General features: G+C 37.5%; 1 protein-coding gene across 1 annotated transcript; it reads left to right on the top strand.

Annotated features, from left to right (window-relative positions):
• The first annotated feature begins 2,768 nt into the window (after positions 1-2,768).
• dnajc16l (DnaJ (Hsp40) homolog, subfamily C, member 16 like) lies at positions 2,769-16,107 on the top strand. The gene is made up of 15 exons (XM_026242483.1): positions 2,769-2,896; positions 3,495-3,693; positions 4,738-4,804; positions 7,142-7,463; positions 7,625-7,809; positions 8,617-8,721; positions 8,812-8,970; positions 9,081-9,211; positions 9,310-9,487; positions 9,587-9,769; positions 9,903-9,979; positions 12,206-12,286; positions 12,381-12,470; positions 12,588-12,758; positions 14,787-16,107. Exons 2-15 carry the CDS (start codon positions 3,518-3,520, stop codon positions 15,220-15,222), a joined length of 2,361 nt encoding a protein of 786 aa, XP_026098268.1. The 5' UTR covers positions 2,769-2,896; positions 3,495-3,517; the 3' UTR covers positions 15,223-16,107.
• The last annotated feature ends 60 nt before the right edge of the window (positions 16,108-16,167 follow it).

The raw sequence follows: 16,167 nt of genomic DNA, 5'->3' as shown, positions 1-16,167 counted from the left end.
AGAGAATGAGTGGAACTGTTCCTCAGGGAATCTTTAGTGCACTGTCTGATTCGATACTGTAGCTGATGTTTGAATGGTTACAATTGTATCTCTAATAGTATCGATTTTAGAAGTAAAGTAGTTCATAAAGTCATTACTGTTGTGATGTTGAGAAATGTCAACAATTGCTGAGGCTTTATTTTTCGTTAATTTGGCCACTGTATTGAATAAATACCTGGTGTTATGTTTGTTTTCTTCTAAAAGATCTAGCAGTTTTTAATGCTTTTCTGTAGAATAGGTTACTTTCCCGCCAAGCAATACGAAATACCTCTAGTTTTGTTTTCCTCCAGCTGCGCTCCATTTTTCGGTCTGCTCTATTTAGGGTGGGAGTATGCTCTTTATACCATGGTGTCATACTGGTTTCCTTAACCTTCCTTAAGCGTAAAGGAGCAACTGTATTTAAAATGCTAGAAAAGAGAAGTTGTTCTGAGGTTTTGGATATGCTAAGGAATTGTGATACATCAGGAAGATGACTTAAAAAGCAGTCTTTTGTGGTAGAGGTGATGGTTCTTCCATACTTGTAACAAGAAGTAGAATTTACAATTTTGGCTAAATGAAGTTTGCACAAAACTAAATAATGATCTGAGATATCATCACTTGGCTGCATAATTTCAACACTATCAACATCAATTCCATGCGACAGTATTAAATCTAGAGTATGATTTCGACAATGAGTAGATCCTGAAACATGTTGTCTAACCCCAATAGAGTTCAAAATGTCTATAAATGCTGATCCCAATGCATCTTTTTCATTATCAACATGGATATTAAAATCCCCAACTATTAAAACTTTATCTTCAGCCAGAACTAACTCAGATGTAAAATCACCAAACTCTTTAATAAAATCTGTATGGTGCCCTTGTGGCCTGTATATAGTAGCCAGTACAAACATCACAGGGGATTTATCATTAACATTTGTTTCTCTGGATAATGTTATATGAAGCACCATTACTTCAAACGAGTTGTACTTGAAGCCTGCCCTCTGAGCAATCCTGAAAACGTTGTTATAAATTGAAGTAACACCTCCCCCTTTGCCTTTTAGACGCGGCTCATGTTTATGACTGTAATCTTGGGGGGGTGTACTCTGTATCAGATGAAAACACAACTCCTCCTGGTGTTGGCAAACAGAGAGGCAAAGGAGAGAGGTAAGAGGTGTTACTTTGCCTGGACCCAGAGGCCTTCCATCCAGAGAAGTAACTGTCAGAGGGGTAGCGAGTGATTCAAAGGGATCTGGAGACTCCTAGCAAGAGAGATGACCATAAAGTTCACCAAGAGTCCACCAAGGCTTGGAGTTTCTGAGCCGGAACTATAACTCGGGTCTCCGGTGTGAGAGTCAGATTCACAGTCCTTGAGCCGCTCCCTATATGCAGAGTACGCAGTCTGTGTAGGGCACTAACTCTCAGAGGTGGCACCATCCCAAAAAAAAAAAAAAAAAAAAAAACATGCTCCATTCTCCCATCCGCACTGATGTTTGCAGCTGAATGTTCATAATTGATGGATGGACATCTATGCTGGGTAAAGGACATCAGCAATCTGGTGCAGAGAAAACAAAACTAAAGAAAGTTAAAAAAAAAGCCTCTCTGCTCAAGCTGTTTCAGGCATCGTTGCAACCCTTATTTTTGCTTGCGTTGCCTGTTACCGACCTCATTGCTCTATATATATATTATAAAAAGATACATTTGTTATGTTATTGAAAAGTAGTGATTACTTCAGAAAACAATACCATACATATGTTAGCACTAAATTTACATTGATGTAGCATTTGGACAAATCAGATACGCCATTTTTCATTTGATTTAACAAATCAATTATTCATTAGATTAACAAATGATCACAGACCCCTCTAAACATACAAGGTGCCTGGATATCTTCGAATGACCAAACCTAGTAAAATATATTTATTTATTGTTATCCGTGTTATATTTCATCTGCAAGAGCAATGTGAACTTTTATAAACATCCATTTGTTTTTTTACTTTTTTTTACTTTAACATTGAGACTATGTATGAGGGTATGTCTTCATCCACACATGAACACTTGGGCCAAATACAGGACATACCTCATATAAGTTATCAAGTGGTCAAGTGCAAAGACCAGAAGTGTGGGTATTTGGACAAGGCACCTTAATGAATCAGCTGTTTGAACAAATCGACTCATAAACACCTTCTGGTAGTTTTGATCTGTGAAAATTCCCTTTATTAATGAATTAATGAATGAATGAATGAATTAATTAATTAATTAATAAAGGGATAGTTCAACAAAAATAAATTAATAAATTCTGTCATCATTTACTAACCCTTGTGTTGTTTTAAACCTGAATGACTCACTTTCTATTACACAACATAAAAGAAGGTATTTTGAATAGCCTACTGTTGGTAACTAAGCTGTGACTTTCAATGCATGAACAAAAATACTGCGATGTTTCTCAAATTATCTTCTTTTATCCTCCATACTTTGTCAGACCATTGTAGCCTAAATTTTTAACATGTCTTTTGTGTGGTATTTTCATGTCAAAATTAATTTGACAATTAATTAAAATTATATTTAAAAATGTATTGCAGCACCCTGTAATGAATTTAGATAAATTAGATTTAAAATTGTAATCGATTGACAGCCCTAATATATGTAATTCAATAATAAAATAAGATTTGTTGAAGATCCGAAATAATACTAAAGCGATTTTGGATCAAATCCGTCGGACTTTTGTCTTAGAAAGTGTTTACCCACAATCCCTCTCTTCCGGAAGTCCTGGACTGGGAAGGCCGGGGATTCGGAAGCGATCCACCCATTGCCATCGGGAAAACATGGATTGTTGCTAAATTGAAGATACATACGATTACAGCAAGAGTCGTGCCTAGGTATTACAATCATTGTGGATTAATGTGTTTAATGAGGCGTTTGCATGAAATAGTCATCCTCTGTAGGGTGTGCAGCTCGCGCTTCTGCGCACTGATGTGGAAATCATTAAATCGGGCAATGTTTTCTCGGCATATCTGTGTTATCAGACGCTTACAGTGCTTTGGTCTGCTGTAAATAATCGCTGTCTTATGCATTTTGACTGCACTGATCAAATGATCACACCTTGAGCTGATCTGATGCTTATTTACTTTCTTGATCGCTTCGGTGTGCTGGTTCCCATAGAGACGATTCAGATTAAATTGCAGTCACTGATCACTGTGACTGTGGTTTGATATTATTGTTACCTTTTACATGTTTGCGTATATGTCATGTTTTAGAATTGTTTTATTTTTTTATTTAGTCGGGAAGCCTATTATAGGCCGTTTAATATTATGTTCTATTGTGACAACTTACCCCATAAAGTGTGACAACATGCCCCGCTATTGGAGTCAGTGAACTGTATGTTTCTTTGTTTGTTGATAAAGAAGTAGACCTATCCTGAGGAATTTGTAGTGGTTTAAAGTGTGTGACTAGCCCGAGTCTCCTCTGTTTGTGTAGCCTGTCGGTTCATATACCTCAAGATGGGAGGCTGGAGTATGTTTGTGACCTGCTGTGTCTGGGCCATTCTTCTCCTGGCTCTGTTTGGAGATTCACTGGCATCTGCGCCTGAGTTTGATCCCTACAAAGTTCTCGGAGTGTCCAAACATGCCAGCCAGGACGAAATCAAGAAGGTCTACAAGAAGCTCGTGAGAGAATGGTGAGCAGGATTCCTGCGGGGTCTCGCAAAGTATGAAAAAACGAAAAAAATTATAGTGTTTCCAGATTTCTGCCCCATTTAGTTATTTATAATATAACAAATTAAGAATTCATTGAAAATACATTTGTCATATAAGAAGTGTGCTCTCATGGCAGCTGTTAAGTGATTCTTCAGTGATCGTCAAATACACTAAATGATTTCAAGGTCCACGTTTTCATTATGCATAATTCAGGTTATAAGCATTTCTGGTTTCTTCTCACTATATTTAAGAACTGTATTACAGCCTCAAGTACCTTTGCAAAAATACAAATTATACAGACTTTATTGTGCACACAAAGAACCCTTAAACTTGGCACCTAATGTCCCATCAGCCCATTTCCCAGTGGTTTCTTGACGGCCACAGACTATGCTTTAAAGAGACCTAATGCCTTAAAATATGGCATACTGCCCTAATGAAGGCCTAATTTTGAACACTTGTTTACAGTACCAGTCTTATTTTTTTAGACCCTTGAACTTGGCTGATTATATGCCATCAGACTATTTTGTGTCATGGATTCTCCTCCACCACAGAGGATGAGTTAAATTGGACATCGGGTCTCGATATTAGAGATACCATAAGAAAAGCTAAATTCTGAGCTAGTGTATCTCTGTTAATTCATGTGCATCCATGCTTTCATTTTATTCATAGTAAGATGGCAGTGATAAACAAAGGAAATGGGTTATATAAAACTAGAAATTGTAATGCATAAGCATGCAAAAACATTCTTTGGCAGAAAAAAGTTTGTTGTGTTAATGTAAAAGTATTTCGGGGGTTCTGTATTTTTGAAATCAATGAGGAAAAATGAGAGAATACAAATATTTACTGATGGCTGGACTGTAAATATAAAGCTAAAAATAATGCTCTATGAACCATTTATGTTAAATATGGTCTGAAAATCTACTGAGATGTTTGGAAATGGAATTTTGAAATGGAAAATAAGTAGGGAACCTGCTTTTCTTTAATACAGTGTAATAATTGTGTAACTCTCTCACAATTATCCTTAGGCATCCAGACAAAAATAAAAGTCCAGGGGCAGAGGACATGTTTATCAAGATCACTAAATCATATGAGGTAGGATGGATGCATTGCATCTTGGAAATAATGTAGAGTAAGAGCAAAAACACTCTTAATTTTTTTTTTTTTATATATATACATAATACTGTGTGTGTGTGTACATTACTATTTATAAGTTTGGGATCCGTGTGTATTTTATTAATTTTTTTTAATAACTTACTTTTGCTCACCAAGGCTGTATTTATTTGATCAAAAAGACTTTAATATTTTAAATTGTTGTAATATTTCACAATATGTGTTTTCTATTTGAATACATTTAAAAATACATCATTACTCAGTCTTCAGTGTCACATGATCCTTCAGAAATCATTCTAATATGCTGATTTGCTGCTCAATAAACATGTATTATTATTATCAATGCTGAAAACAGTTTCATATTATAGAACTTTAATATTTTTCTGGAAACTGTCTGTGATACTTTAAGGATTATTTGATAAATAGTTCAAAAGAACAGTATTTATTTGAAATCAATTTTTTTGTTTGTAACATTATACATTTCTGTATGATCTTTTGAGCGCTAATATGTTTATGGCACGAAATATGTGCTATAAAATGGCAAAAATTATAATGTATAATTACAAGCAATTAATTGTAAATATAAAATAAAATGGATATTTATTTATATTGAAAATATTGTATTGTATTATACCACTATAGTCACACATTTTTTATTTTATACAAATATTTTTATGAAATCTTTATCCAAAATTTATAGCATGTGATTGTCTACAATTGAACAATTGTACAATTACAATTGTAAATTTGGCAAATGTGCAATCTTTTCTCTAACATTTCTACAAATGTTAATTAATATCTGCTCATTATAAAGACTTGTTTAAGAGTTTAGATGCAAGAAATCAAGAACATAACTTGTGACATACACATAATGCACTTTTGATTTTGGTGCCACCCTTCTGTGAATACAAAAAGTCAAAAAAAAAAAAAAAAGAGTAAGTTCAATCGGTGGTTTTAAAGGGGTCATATGATGCAATTTCAAGTTTTTCCTTTCTCTTTGGAGTGATACAAGCTGATTGTGCATAGATAAGATCCCTGTAGTTGCAAAGACTAAAGTTTCAAACCCAAAGAGATATTCTATATCAAAGTTGAGACTGACACATCCACGTGTTTTCAGTAACACAGTTAGTGTTGAAGCAGTCATGTCAGGGAGATGCTGTGTGTGTCTAGGAGAAAGCAAAAGCACTTTATTTGGCCTTCTGAAAGTAGATTACTTACAACAGAACAGAAACGCATTTTATGGATGACCGTTTCATGAAACTAGGAGTGTAAGTAATTCTGACTGTGAGTGTGTGTGAGAGAGAGAGAGAGAGAGAGACGAAGAGGATTCAGCTGTCTTAATCGTCAGTAGTTTGTGTACTGCAAACACATACAAGCTTGTGTCCATCACGTGACTCTGTTCCCCTTTCAGGCTTGAACTGATGTTAAAACAATGGTCATTATTAACTCTCTTTACATTTATTTTGCGAGAAAATCTTTCTAATAAAAGATAAAAATTATCTATCTGTTTATCATTGAACTCCAAAAATTTGGGATCTCTCAACCAAGTTACTAACTTTGGAAATTAGATCAGCAGATAAAAGAAAATAGTCTATATGAAAGAATGTTTTATAAGTACTATTGAATAACATGAATAACGAGTAGCATGAATAAGTGAAAGTATCTGGGTCTCTCTTCCTCCATATATATTTTAACTCTGTTCTGGTCTGTAAATGAGAGAGATTTAGTTGATCTAATTCTGGATCTATTGAAGCACGTGATAATGGAAAGGGCCGTTACATTTCCGACGAGTGCTTGCGGTGTTCGGCCAATCACAACGCACTGGGTCAGTTGGCCAATCAGAACAGACTGTGCTTGTCAGAAGGAGGGACTTTGTAGAAAATTACGGTTTGAGAGAGGCGGGGCATAGAGGACCTACAATAATGTACCGTATTTTAAAAATAATGTGTTTTTTTAGCATGTCAACATATTCTGTTACACCAAATACAAAAAATAATGATCTTTACAAAAAAGCATCATATGACTCCTTTAACATAAGCCCTAGAACTGTCAAAAGTCTGCTGGAAGAAGCAAAACAAAACATTTTTGCATCATCCGACAGACTTTTGCTGACAGACATACAGGGATGTTTGTTTGCATGTAACGCGGAGCAAAAGTACACATCATTCATTTACATACAACAGTACTGACATTGTAACAGGGCAAAGCTGGTTGGAATTTGCAAACTGGAGGAATTGGTGTAAGATGCATGTTAAACATTTGAATGTGTCTTCAGTAAAAAGCATGCGTTTTGAATTGCATGTGATTTGCTGTCCATAGATTCTTTCCAATGAGGAGAGAAGGTCAAACTATGACCGGTTTGGTCAAATGGACGAGAATCAAAACTTTGCCCGAGCACCGCAGGGCTTCAGACATTTTCATGACAGCTTCTACTTCGATGAGTCTTTCTTTCACTTCCCTCGGACGAGTGGCGATTTCACCGACAGCAAGCACCACCTTCACTACAACCAATACATCAGTGAGGTGCTGCCGGACAGTTTCAAGAGACCCTACCTGATCAAGATCACGTCAGAGTGGTGCTTCACCTGCATCCATATTGAGCCCGTATGGAAGGACACTGTGCTAGAGCTGGAGCCGTTGGGTAGGTTCTTCAGGATTTTCACCCTCACAGTTAATTCCAGTAGAATTGGGTAGTATTCTAATAAGCATACAATGGCAGAGCATGCAAATATTTTTATATCATATGACAATATTTTCAATTAAATGATATAATCGGAATATAAGCTATTGGTTTGTTTTTAGGGGTTGGTATTGGTGTGGTGGACATTGGATATGAGAGACAGCTTGCTAATCATCTTGGTGCCCACCGCACACCATCCATACTTGGTTTAATCAATGGCAAAGTCACTTTCTTCCACTACGCTGTGGTCAGGGAACACTTGAGACAGTTTGTGGAAAGCCTTCTGCCCCAGAAGCTGGTTGAGAAGGTTTGTACTCAGCCAGCCACTTTGAGGTGTATTTCTTTATTACATATTGAATTATTTTAATTCTGAGGTGAATTTAACTATATGTCAGGTTCGCCTTAACTCAAGCACTGGCTCTTGTTGCAATGAACACGGACTGTCAATTAAACAATCACATAAATGCAGCTTATAAGAGTTAATTTTTTGTCACTCTTCTTTTCCACTTTCCTTCCTTCCTTTTGTGTTTTCTTTTTCCATTCATGCTCATTTTCCCTCCCTATCTCTTTATCCTTTCTTTTTCCTTTCTCCTTTTTTCAACCCTTCCCTTTGTCTCTTTATTTTCATTTCCTTTACCATTTCCCTATCCTTTTCATTCTCTCTCCCATTTCCTTACTCATTTCTATTACTTTCCTGTTCTTTTTCTATTGCCTTTCTCTTTCGTTTTTACTTAATCCACTTGTCCTCTCCACTTCCCCTTTTCCCCCTTTCTTTTACCTTTTTTTTTACTTCATTCTTCCTCCTCCCACTTTCCTTCTCTTTTCCCTTTCCTTATCTCTTTCTGTTCCTTTACCATTTCCTTAACCTTTCTCCTTTGCCATTTTTCTTCCTTTTCTTCCATTTCCTTCCTTCATCTTCCTGTCCCTTCCCTGTTTTTCCCTTTTCCTAATGCCTTTCTGTTCCTTTTCCTCCTCTCTTCTTTCCCTCTCCCTTTCCTTTCTTTTCCCACTTTTGTAACTTTTTCTTTTCCCCCATCCCTTTGTCTCTTGCATTCCTTTGCCGTTCTTTTCCATTCCTTCCCTCTTTCTTTCCTTCTTTATTCTCTTCTTTTAGGTGACTGATAACAGCTACCTCGAGTTTTTAAATAGTTGGCATGAAGAGAATAAGCCCAGAGTGCTAATGTTTGATGTAGCATCTAATATCCCTCTTTTGTATAAGGTGAGTGTTCCTTATATTAGCCGTTCAAAGAGTCTGTCATTAAAATCATCTGTGTTTTTGACACAAGTTGTTATATTCTCTTGTTCGCAGCTCACCGCGTTTGCCTTTAAAGACTATGTACAGTTTGGCTATGTGGACATGGGCCTGACTGAGACCTCCAAAGTCGTGCAGAGGTTTAACATCAACACATACGCTCCCACCATGCTCCTGTTCAAAGAGAACACAGACAAACCTGCTGATGTCATACAGGTGAGGCCCAGCTCTCCATCAGCATACATCCAACTGTAGTTTCTTTTCAACAACTGTATACCGCCTGCTTTGTTTTTGCTAGACGAGTCCTTTTTTGTTTTCTTCTCTAGGCAAGAGGGATGAAAAAGCAGATCATTGACGAGTTTGTGTCCAATAATCGTTTCCTGCTGGTGCCGCGGCTGGTTAATCAGAAATTCTTTGATGAGCTGTGTCCAGTTAAACAGTTCCACCGTCGCAGGAAGTAAGAAATCTGACCTCTAACTGTAGCATTGGGTGTCGTTGGACTAACTGTATGTCTCTGAGTAAACCTAATCATCTCCCTGTCTTTCGGATTGACAGGTACTGTGTTCTTCTCGTTACTGGTGAAGGGGAGCAGTTTGTGTCTGTGAATGAGGCGTTCTTTGACTTCGCTTCTTCCAACACTAAAGAAGTTGTCAGGTTTGCTTATGTTTATCAGAAACAACAGCAGCCTCTCTGTGACACCCTGCTCAAAAAGGAAGACACAACCCCTCCACAGGTCAGAGAGATCCATGTGCTAATACACACACTCCATTTAGTCACTTTTTTTTTTTGATGCCATATGAATTTAAACCTCTTGTGCATATAACTACTTCAGGTGATTCTCCTGGAGAGACGCAGCGCTACAGGAAGGGTGTTGTATCGGACTGTGACGGACGGATGGAATGGGAGTGATGATGATAAGCACCGCCTCCATGAGCAGCTTGAGATTCTGCAAAGAGACCCCTCCTACCTTACCCATGATGCCATGCTGCCTGAACTCAACAATGAGTTTGCCTCTGTAAGTCATGTAGAGGGTAGTGAAGGGCTTAGGTTGTCTTTAGGACTTCCAAAACATGGTTTAATGAATGCATTGTTAAACCTAAAGATTGATCACATGAATTTTTTGCATTTTGTAATTGTTATTATTTCAGATGTTTTTGATTCAGTGGATAAATGCTGCATATGATTACCTCGCTCAATTTTACTTTGATCTTCTCTACTCTAACTGGTGAGTACAATCATAAAGTGTTCATGTTCCTGTCTGCATGCCATTTCTAAGCTCTTTTTTCTCCCAGAATGATTTGCGTTTTAGAGCCAGAGCAAAATCTTGGCCAGTGCTCTACCAGGCAAACTGGGTCCTGTTGCAAACCAGCCATATTTTTCCACAGATTTGAGAAATGAATATTGCTATTTGTTGTTTACTGGACTAAAACCAGCTAAAACAAACCTTTATGGAAACACATAGAATCGTTCAAAAATCTGTGTCAGTGGAAAAAGTATGTGTGGTCTATTGTGGTCAATCAGAAAGTATAGCAACATTAGCAGCACTTGACTTTTGGGTCATACAGTCGCTACATCTTAAATTGCAAACTTTATTGTGCTATATTTGGTTTGAAACTTGTTCAGCTTGTTCTGTGTAGTACGAATTAAATTTGGACATACTTCATGTCACGAGGCCTACAGTGTGCTTTGTGTTGCTTCACTAACTGGACGTCTCCAATGGTTGCGCACTTCAGAACTTTTCACCTACTGCTTTATGAAACTAGTAAAAAAAAATAAAAAAAAATAGGACCTGTTCTAATTTGGAATTGGATTTTTAAAATGGAACTAGACCTGCATGTTAACAAATCAAAGACTTAACACTGTGTGTTCATTACACCCTGGGTTTGATTATTTTCTAATATTTCAACGGATTGGAATCAGTTATTCCACCTGTACTAGTTACCACACCTCAAATATGGTTCAGATGTTGTATTGCAAGACATTCATCAGGTTTTACCCTCAAAGGGATAGTTCACCCAAAAAGGAAAAAAGTTTATCTGCATACCCCAAGGGCACCCAAGATTTCGGTGACTTTGTTTCTTCAGTAGAACACAAAATTGAGATTTTGAACTCAAACCGTTGCGGTCTGTCAGTCTTATAATGGAGGTGAATGGGAATCACTAAAACAGACAATAAAACAACAACACAAACAAAACCACATTAAATCCTGCAGCTCTTGATGATTCAAATCGGTCAGTGCAAGAAACTGAACCTTATTTATATTGTTATTTACCTCTGATTCACTTCTTTTTGCTTTAATTCAGATCGCAAACGGATAAGTGCATTACCACGACCTTCCTCTCAAATGGACCAACTCCTAATTGAGATTGTAGATAGAGAGTCAGTGGTCCATTTGAGAGATAGGTCGTAGTAATGCACTTATAAGTCTGCGATCAACCATTAAAGCAAGAAGAAGATGCCTCACACAGGCTGTGTCGAGGACACGCTCACAGTTCAGACAGTTCAGTACACCAAAAGTAAAAAACGAATAAATAATGTTCAGTTTTTTTGCACAGACCGATCGTTTTGTGTCTTTACACATCAATGTATCATCACTAGCCATAGGGTTTAATTTGTTATTGTTTTTTTTTTGTAGTTGTTGTATTGTATGTTTTAGCTGTGATTCCCTTTCACCTCCATTATAAGACTGACAGACTGCAATGGTTTGAGTTCAAAATCTTTGTTTGTGACCTACATCTTTGTTTGTAGTCACCTACATCTTGGATGCCCTGGCGGTAAGCAAATAAATATAATATTTGAATTTTTGGGTGAACTATCCCTTTAACACCTAGATGCCCTTGCATCTAGGACTAATTTCTGAAAGATCTCAATCCCTGCTTCAGTTGTTAATTCCAAAACATAATTTTAGACCTAGTAACAGAACATAGAGCAACTGATAGTAGACTAATGCAGTTATGAATTAAGTTCTTAGAGTGAGAGCATGATAGAGAGAGATATCAAGGGTGTGTGAATTACCTGAGTCTGTGCGTCTCTCGACTATGTCCAGCAGCAGCATCTCTACTAATATTGAAACTGTAAATTTATCAGCTTCAAGAACAATGCCGTTGTTACCTCCTCACTAGTGAGAAATCGCGTGTAGCTTTCAAGCTACTATACTGCTGATAAAATCATCAGAGAGTGATGATTCTGTAGTATAATATTAACATATCTGCAATTAGACCATAAAGATTAGAGACTGAAAAGGTGCAAAAGCTGTACATTGTGTGCAAAAATGTTTCAAATGGGATTGACAACAAATAATATCAGACTAAATGATAGCGACTTTTGTTGATGATTCTTTTTGGGTTTATTTTTGAATAACTTAGATTAGCAGCCCAATTTTTTTTTTTTTTTTTTAAATGACAAACTAAAAAAACAAGCACCCTGTTATGTCATGTTCTGCTCCCCCCAGGCGTGAGATGATGCCCGTACTGTCTCTGATCTTCTCCGCTCTTTTCATTCTGTTCGGGACTGTAATCATTCAGGCCTTCAGGTAGAACCGATTTTGTTATATCAAAGTGCTTTGGTAAGGAGAGTTTTTTGTTGATTCATTGATTCATTGATTGATTCATTCATTGGATCAACAGCGATGCTGGGGAAGAGAAACCAGCCAAACAAAAGGCCACTGATCCACCAAAGACAGCAGAGAGCTCACCTGGACAAGAAAGCACTTCAAGGTAAGGCACTGCTTGCTTGAGAATAAAATATAATAACAGTATGTCAAATAGAGTTTGAGATCACAGATGTGTTCAGTTCATTAGCTGAATAGCTGACAGTCGGTTTTCCTGTTACAGTCGTCCACCAAAGAAGAATTTTGTGGAGGTAACGGAGCTGACGGACATCACATACATGAGTAACCTAGTCAGGTTAAAGCCTGGTCACATCAACGTTGTGCTGATCCTCACTGATGCTTCTAAGCAAGTACTGCTCAGGAAGTTTGCCAAAGAAGTGTATTCGTTCTCAGGGTGAGGCCTGCATATGTGTTTGAGAGAATGCTAAAACCTGTTTCTGGAGATCTACCTTCTTACAGAGTTTAGGCTGTCAACTATTCAACTCAAAACGTCCCAACTTAGAAGGCCACTTGAAGCTTAGCACACATGCAAATCATCTTCCATTAAGCTTTAGACAACTGAACCAAAGTCAATGATTTAAACATATTCCAAATCTGCGATTGTAGTTGTAAGTAGATCCAAGTAGATCCTAGAGAACATTGGTACCAATGGTTTCAGTGATCTACATGGGCTTCCAGTGCTTTTAGTAAATACAGCCTGGGTTCACTTGAAATCATCTGGATTTCATAAAAGCACAATAGGACCCATTATTCCAAACTTCTAATTTGTCAATGTGCACAATTAAAAGGTGCATTCCTTTTGTAAACTCTGGGTCCTTGCATTGTGCAATCACCTGTAAATGGTTTATATTTATATTTTTTTATTACATTTTTAGATGTATAAATTTAGCATGAATCTGGTTAGTCATTTATTTTTTTATGCTCCCCTCGCACACATCAATATCTTTTCTCTGCACTCAGCAATTCAAAACTGTTCAAAACAGATCTTGAGAAACCAATAAAACCCATTAAAAAACTAGGCATTTGTTGCATCCATTGGGGACATAATTACTGATTATAATGTCTTTTTACGTGTCACGTTATGTATCGCGCCGCATAAACATAAAACCATGTCTGCATTTGTGATCGGAGAAACGACAAACAGCAAGACTACACTGCTTAAAACTCAACGTTTTAATCGTCAGTGGCAATTCTTTAAATATCAAAACTTACTTACAGTCTGTGAGTCAGAACAGCCAACATTGTAGGCTACTCTCCCAGAACGGGAAACAGTCCTCCGTAAAATGCGCTGCAAACACTCAATTATTTAATTTGAACTTCTGGAACATTGTGTTAAAGACAACTTAACCACTGATTTCTAGTTGTGTCCTCTCTTTCACAACGAAAGACACAGCATCTCATATAGTGTATATACATATCTTATAGTGTTCCTGTAGCTCAAGTGGTAGAGCATTTAGTTAGCAAGCAGGCAAGCGCAAAGTTGGGGTTTCGATTCCCCGGGAACACATGATAGGTAAAAATTGATAGCCTGAATGCACTGTAAGTCGCTTTGGATAAAAGCGTCTGCTAAATGCATACATATAATTTAATTTAATTTTAATTTTTTATCTCCACAACATGGCGGCTGCGGCAACAATACTACATCGAGAATCAAAGTTACACTTTCTTTCTTTGCCTAAACATGTGGGGGCATGTTTAAGTGAAGCATTTTAGGAGTGCGTGGAGAAGTCTTAACTTTTAAATAGAATATCTCTTTGGGTTTGAGAATTAAGTCTTTGCATCTTTAGGGATCTTATCTATTCACGAACAGCTTGTAATGCTCCAAGGAGAAAGGAAAAATTTAAATCGCATCATATGACTCATTTAATATCATTACATTTTATTTGCTTTGTTTTATTTTGTAAAACGTTTGTACGTGAATGGAATAACTGTTTTATAGCAATAAAATAAGCCCCGTGAAGCCATGGTTTACAGTGAATTTATAACCGTTAAGAGGATTTTAGGCACTCTGCGTCATGCTTTACAGTACCCCTAACTGTTATAAATTCACTGTAAACCACAGCTTCTTGGGGCATATTGCTTTATTTTTACACTAGGGATCAGGTGTCTGAAATTAAGTAGCATTCCAGAGGTCATTTACAAGTAAGAAGTTGCAGAGTTTTGATTTCCAGTCATGGTGCTTTCCAGACAACTCCAACTGCAATTTTCTCACCACCACTTGGAAAAACAATGGAGCATCATTTGAATATGAAGTCGAATGTCCATTTGTTACTATTTCCAAGTCCGGAAAGCAGCATTACATTGCTGGAATTAAACACTGAAAGAAAGCACTTCTCCAGAAGCTGTATTAAGCATCTTTGCTTTCAACTTAAATCGTGCTACAAACAAATCCAAAGAAAACTATCCCTATTTCCTCCCACAGGTCTCAGACTCTTCACTACTCCTTTTTAAATGTGGACAAGCACAGCCAATGGATGGATTCCCTCATGGAGTCGGCTCCTGACGCCAGACCGTCAGACTACTTGGATGAAGAGGAAGACACCACCTCCGACAAATCAGACTACACTGGCCATGTCCTGGCACTCAATGGCCACAAGAAATACTTCTGCATATTCAGACCCGTGTTCACAGGGGAGGAAGCCGAATGTGGTAGGTGGTCCGATGAGGATGCGGCGAAGGCCGGTCCAAGCAGAGCCTCGAGGTCCCGGTCAAGTTCTCGACAGAAGGCCACCACTCTGGAGATCCACCACAAACTGGACCGACTGGGTCTGTGGATGGAGCGGCTCATGGAGGGAACTCTACCACGCCACTATGTTCCGGCCTGGCCCAGTCTGGACACTATAACACCACAGAAATAAGACTCTTCTTTGTCCTCAGGCCCATTGCAGGAGGCGGTCTGTAGTGACGTGAAAAGTGTTGACTTGTCAACATCTTTTCGATCCAAATTACTTTAAAAGATATTAAGTTATTCTGTAAAACGCACTGGTTATTAGTAGAGTTTTTGGTTTTGTTTTGTTTTAGAGCACCATGTGCTCGTTGGCTGCTTTAAGGGCAAAACTCCTTTCCATCTGTTAACATACACTGTCTTTTTGTTAGTATGGTTGTTTCATTACTGTATGAATGGTTACCGGTGTCCAGGTAAAGCCTCTCTGTGTAGCTTCCAACAGGGCTATGGTTTCTTTACACTGCTGGTCATGTGGCAGCTACAGTCCACCCATATAATATCATCCAGGGTCCTGTGAATTCAAGCAATGGGCCAGATTTCAGAAGCAACTCGTAATGAGATTACCGTTCTGCCTTTTTTCCAGTCAGAGTCACTATGTGGATGATAGAAATTTGAAAAAGAGTGTGTGTGGAAAACGTTTAATTATCCTTCTCTCCTTATGCAAAAAGTCCAACTTAATGAAAGCATGAAGAATCACGTTTTGAAGACTTGAGAAGATGCTTAGATTTTACTGCCATTCGTGCATGTGCTGCCTTTCCTTAAAGCCCATACTTTCTTTAATATCATTTGTTTAATGTTTTGCACTTTGATGACTTGCTTAGGATTCGATTAATAAACGTAATATTTAAATAGAGATTCTAACGGTATTTGACTTATCTCTGAAACTTAAGGTTAAGAATGTCTCTAGATCATCAGTTGCCATTTTCTTATAGGAAAATGACATTATTTTTATGTTGCACTTTTTTGTGGTTGATTTATATGTGCATTGTTTAAAAAAATAATAAAAGTTTGTACTGTAGTGACGTGTTCACTTGTGTATATATAATTGCATTGACATACTAATTTGAATCTTTTTTTA

This window comes from Carassius auratus, unplaced genomic scaffold (assembly GCF_003368295.1).
Source record: "Carassius auratus strain Wakin unplaced genomic scaffold, ASM336829v1 scaf_tig00001591, whole genome shotgun sequence".
Taxonomy (NCBI): Eukaryota; Metazoa; Chordata; class Actinopteri; order Cypriniformes; family Cyprinidae; genus Carassius; species Carassius auratus.
Note: the sequence above shows the minus strand (reverse complement) of the source record. Positions and strands in the feature narration are given on the sequence as shown.

What these genes read in the sequence shown, in the direction of transcription:
- dnajc16l (XM_026242483.1), top strand. Translation starts at nt 3,518, where the DNA reads ATGGGAGGCTGGAGTATGTTTGTGACCTGCTGTGTCTGGGCCATTCTT. An exon ending in AACCTGCTGATGTCATACAG is followed by an intron (nt 8,971 to 9,080) that starts GTGAGGCCCAGC and finishes TTTCTTCTCTAG; the next exon opens with GCAAGAGGGATGAAAAAGCA. An exon ending in GATCTTCTCTACTCTAACTG is followed by an intron (nt 9,980 to 12,205) that starts GTGAGTACAATC and finishes TGCTCCCCCCAG; the next exon opens with GCGTGAGATGATGCCCGTAC.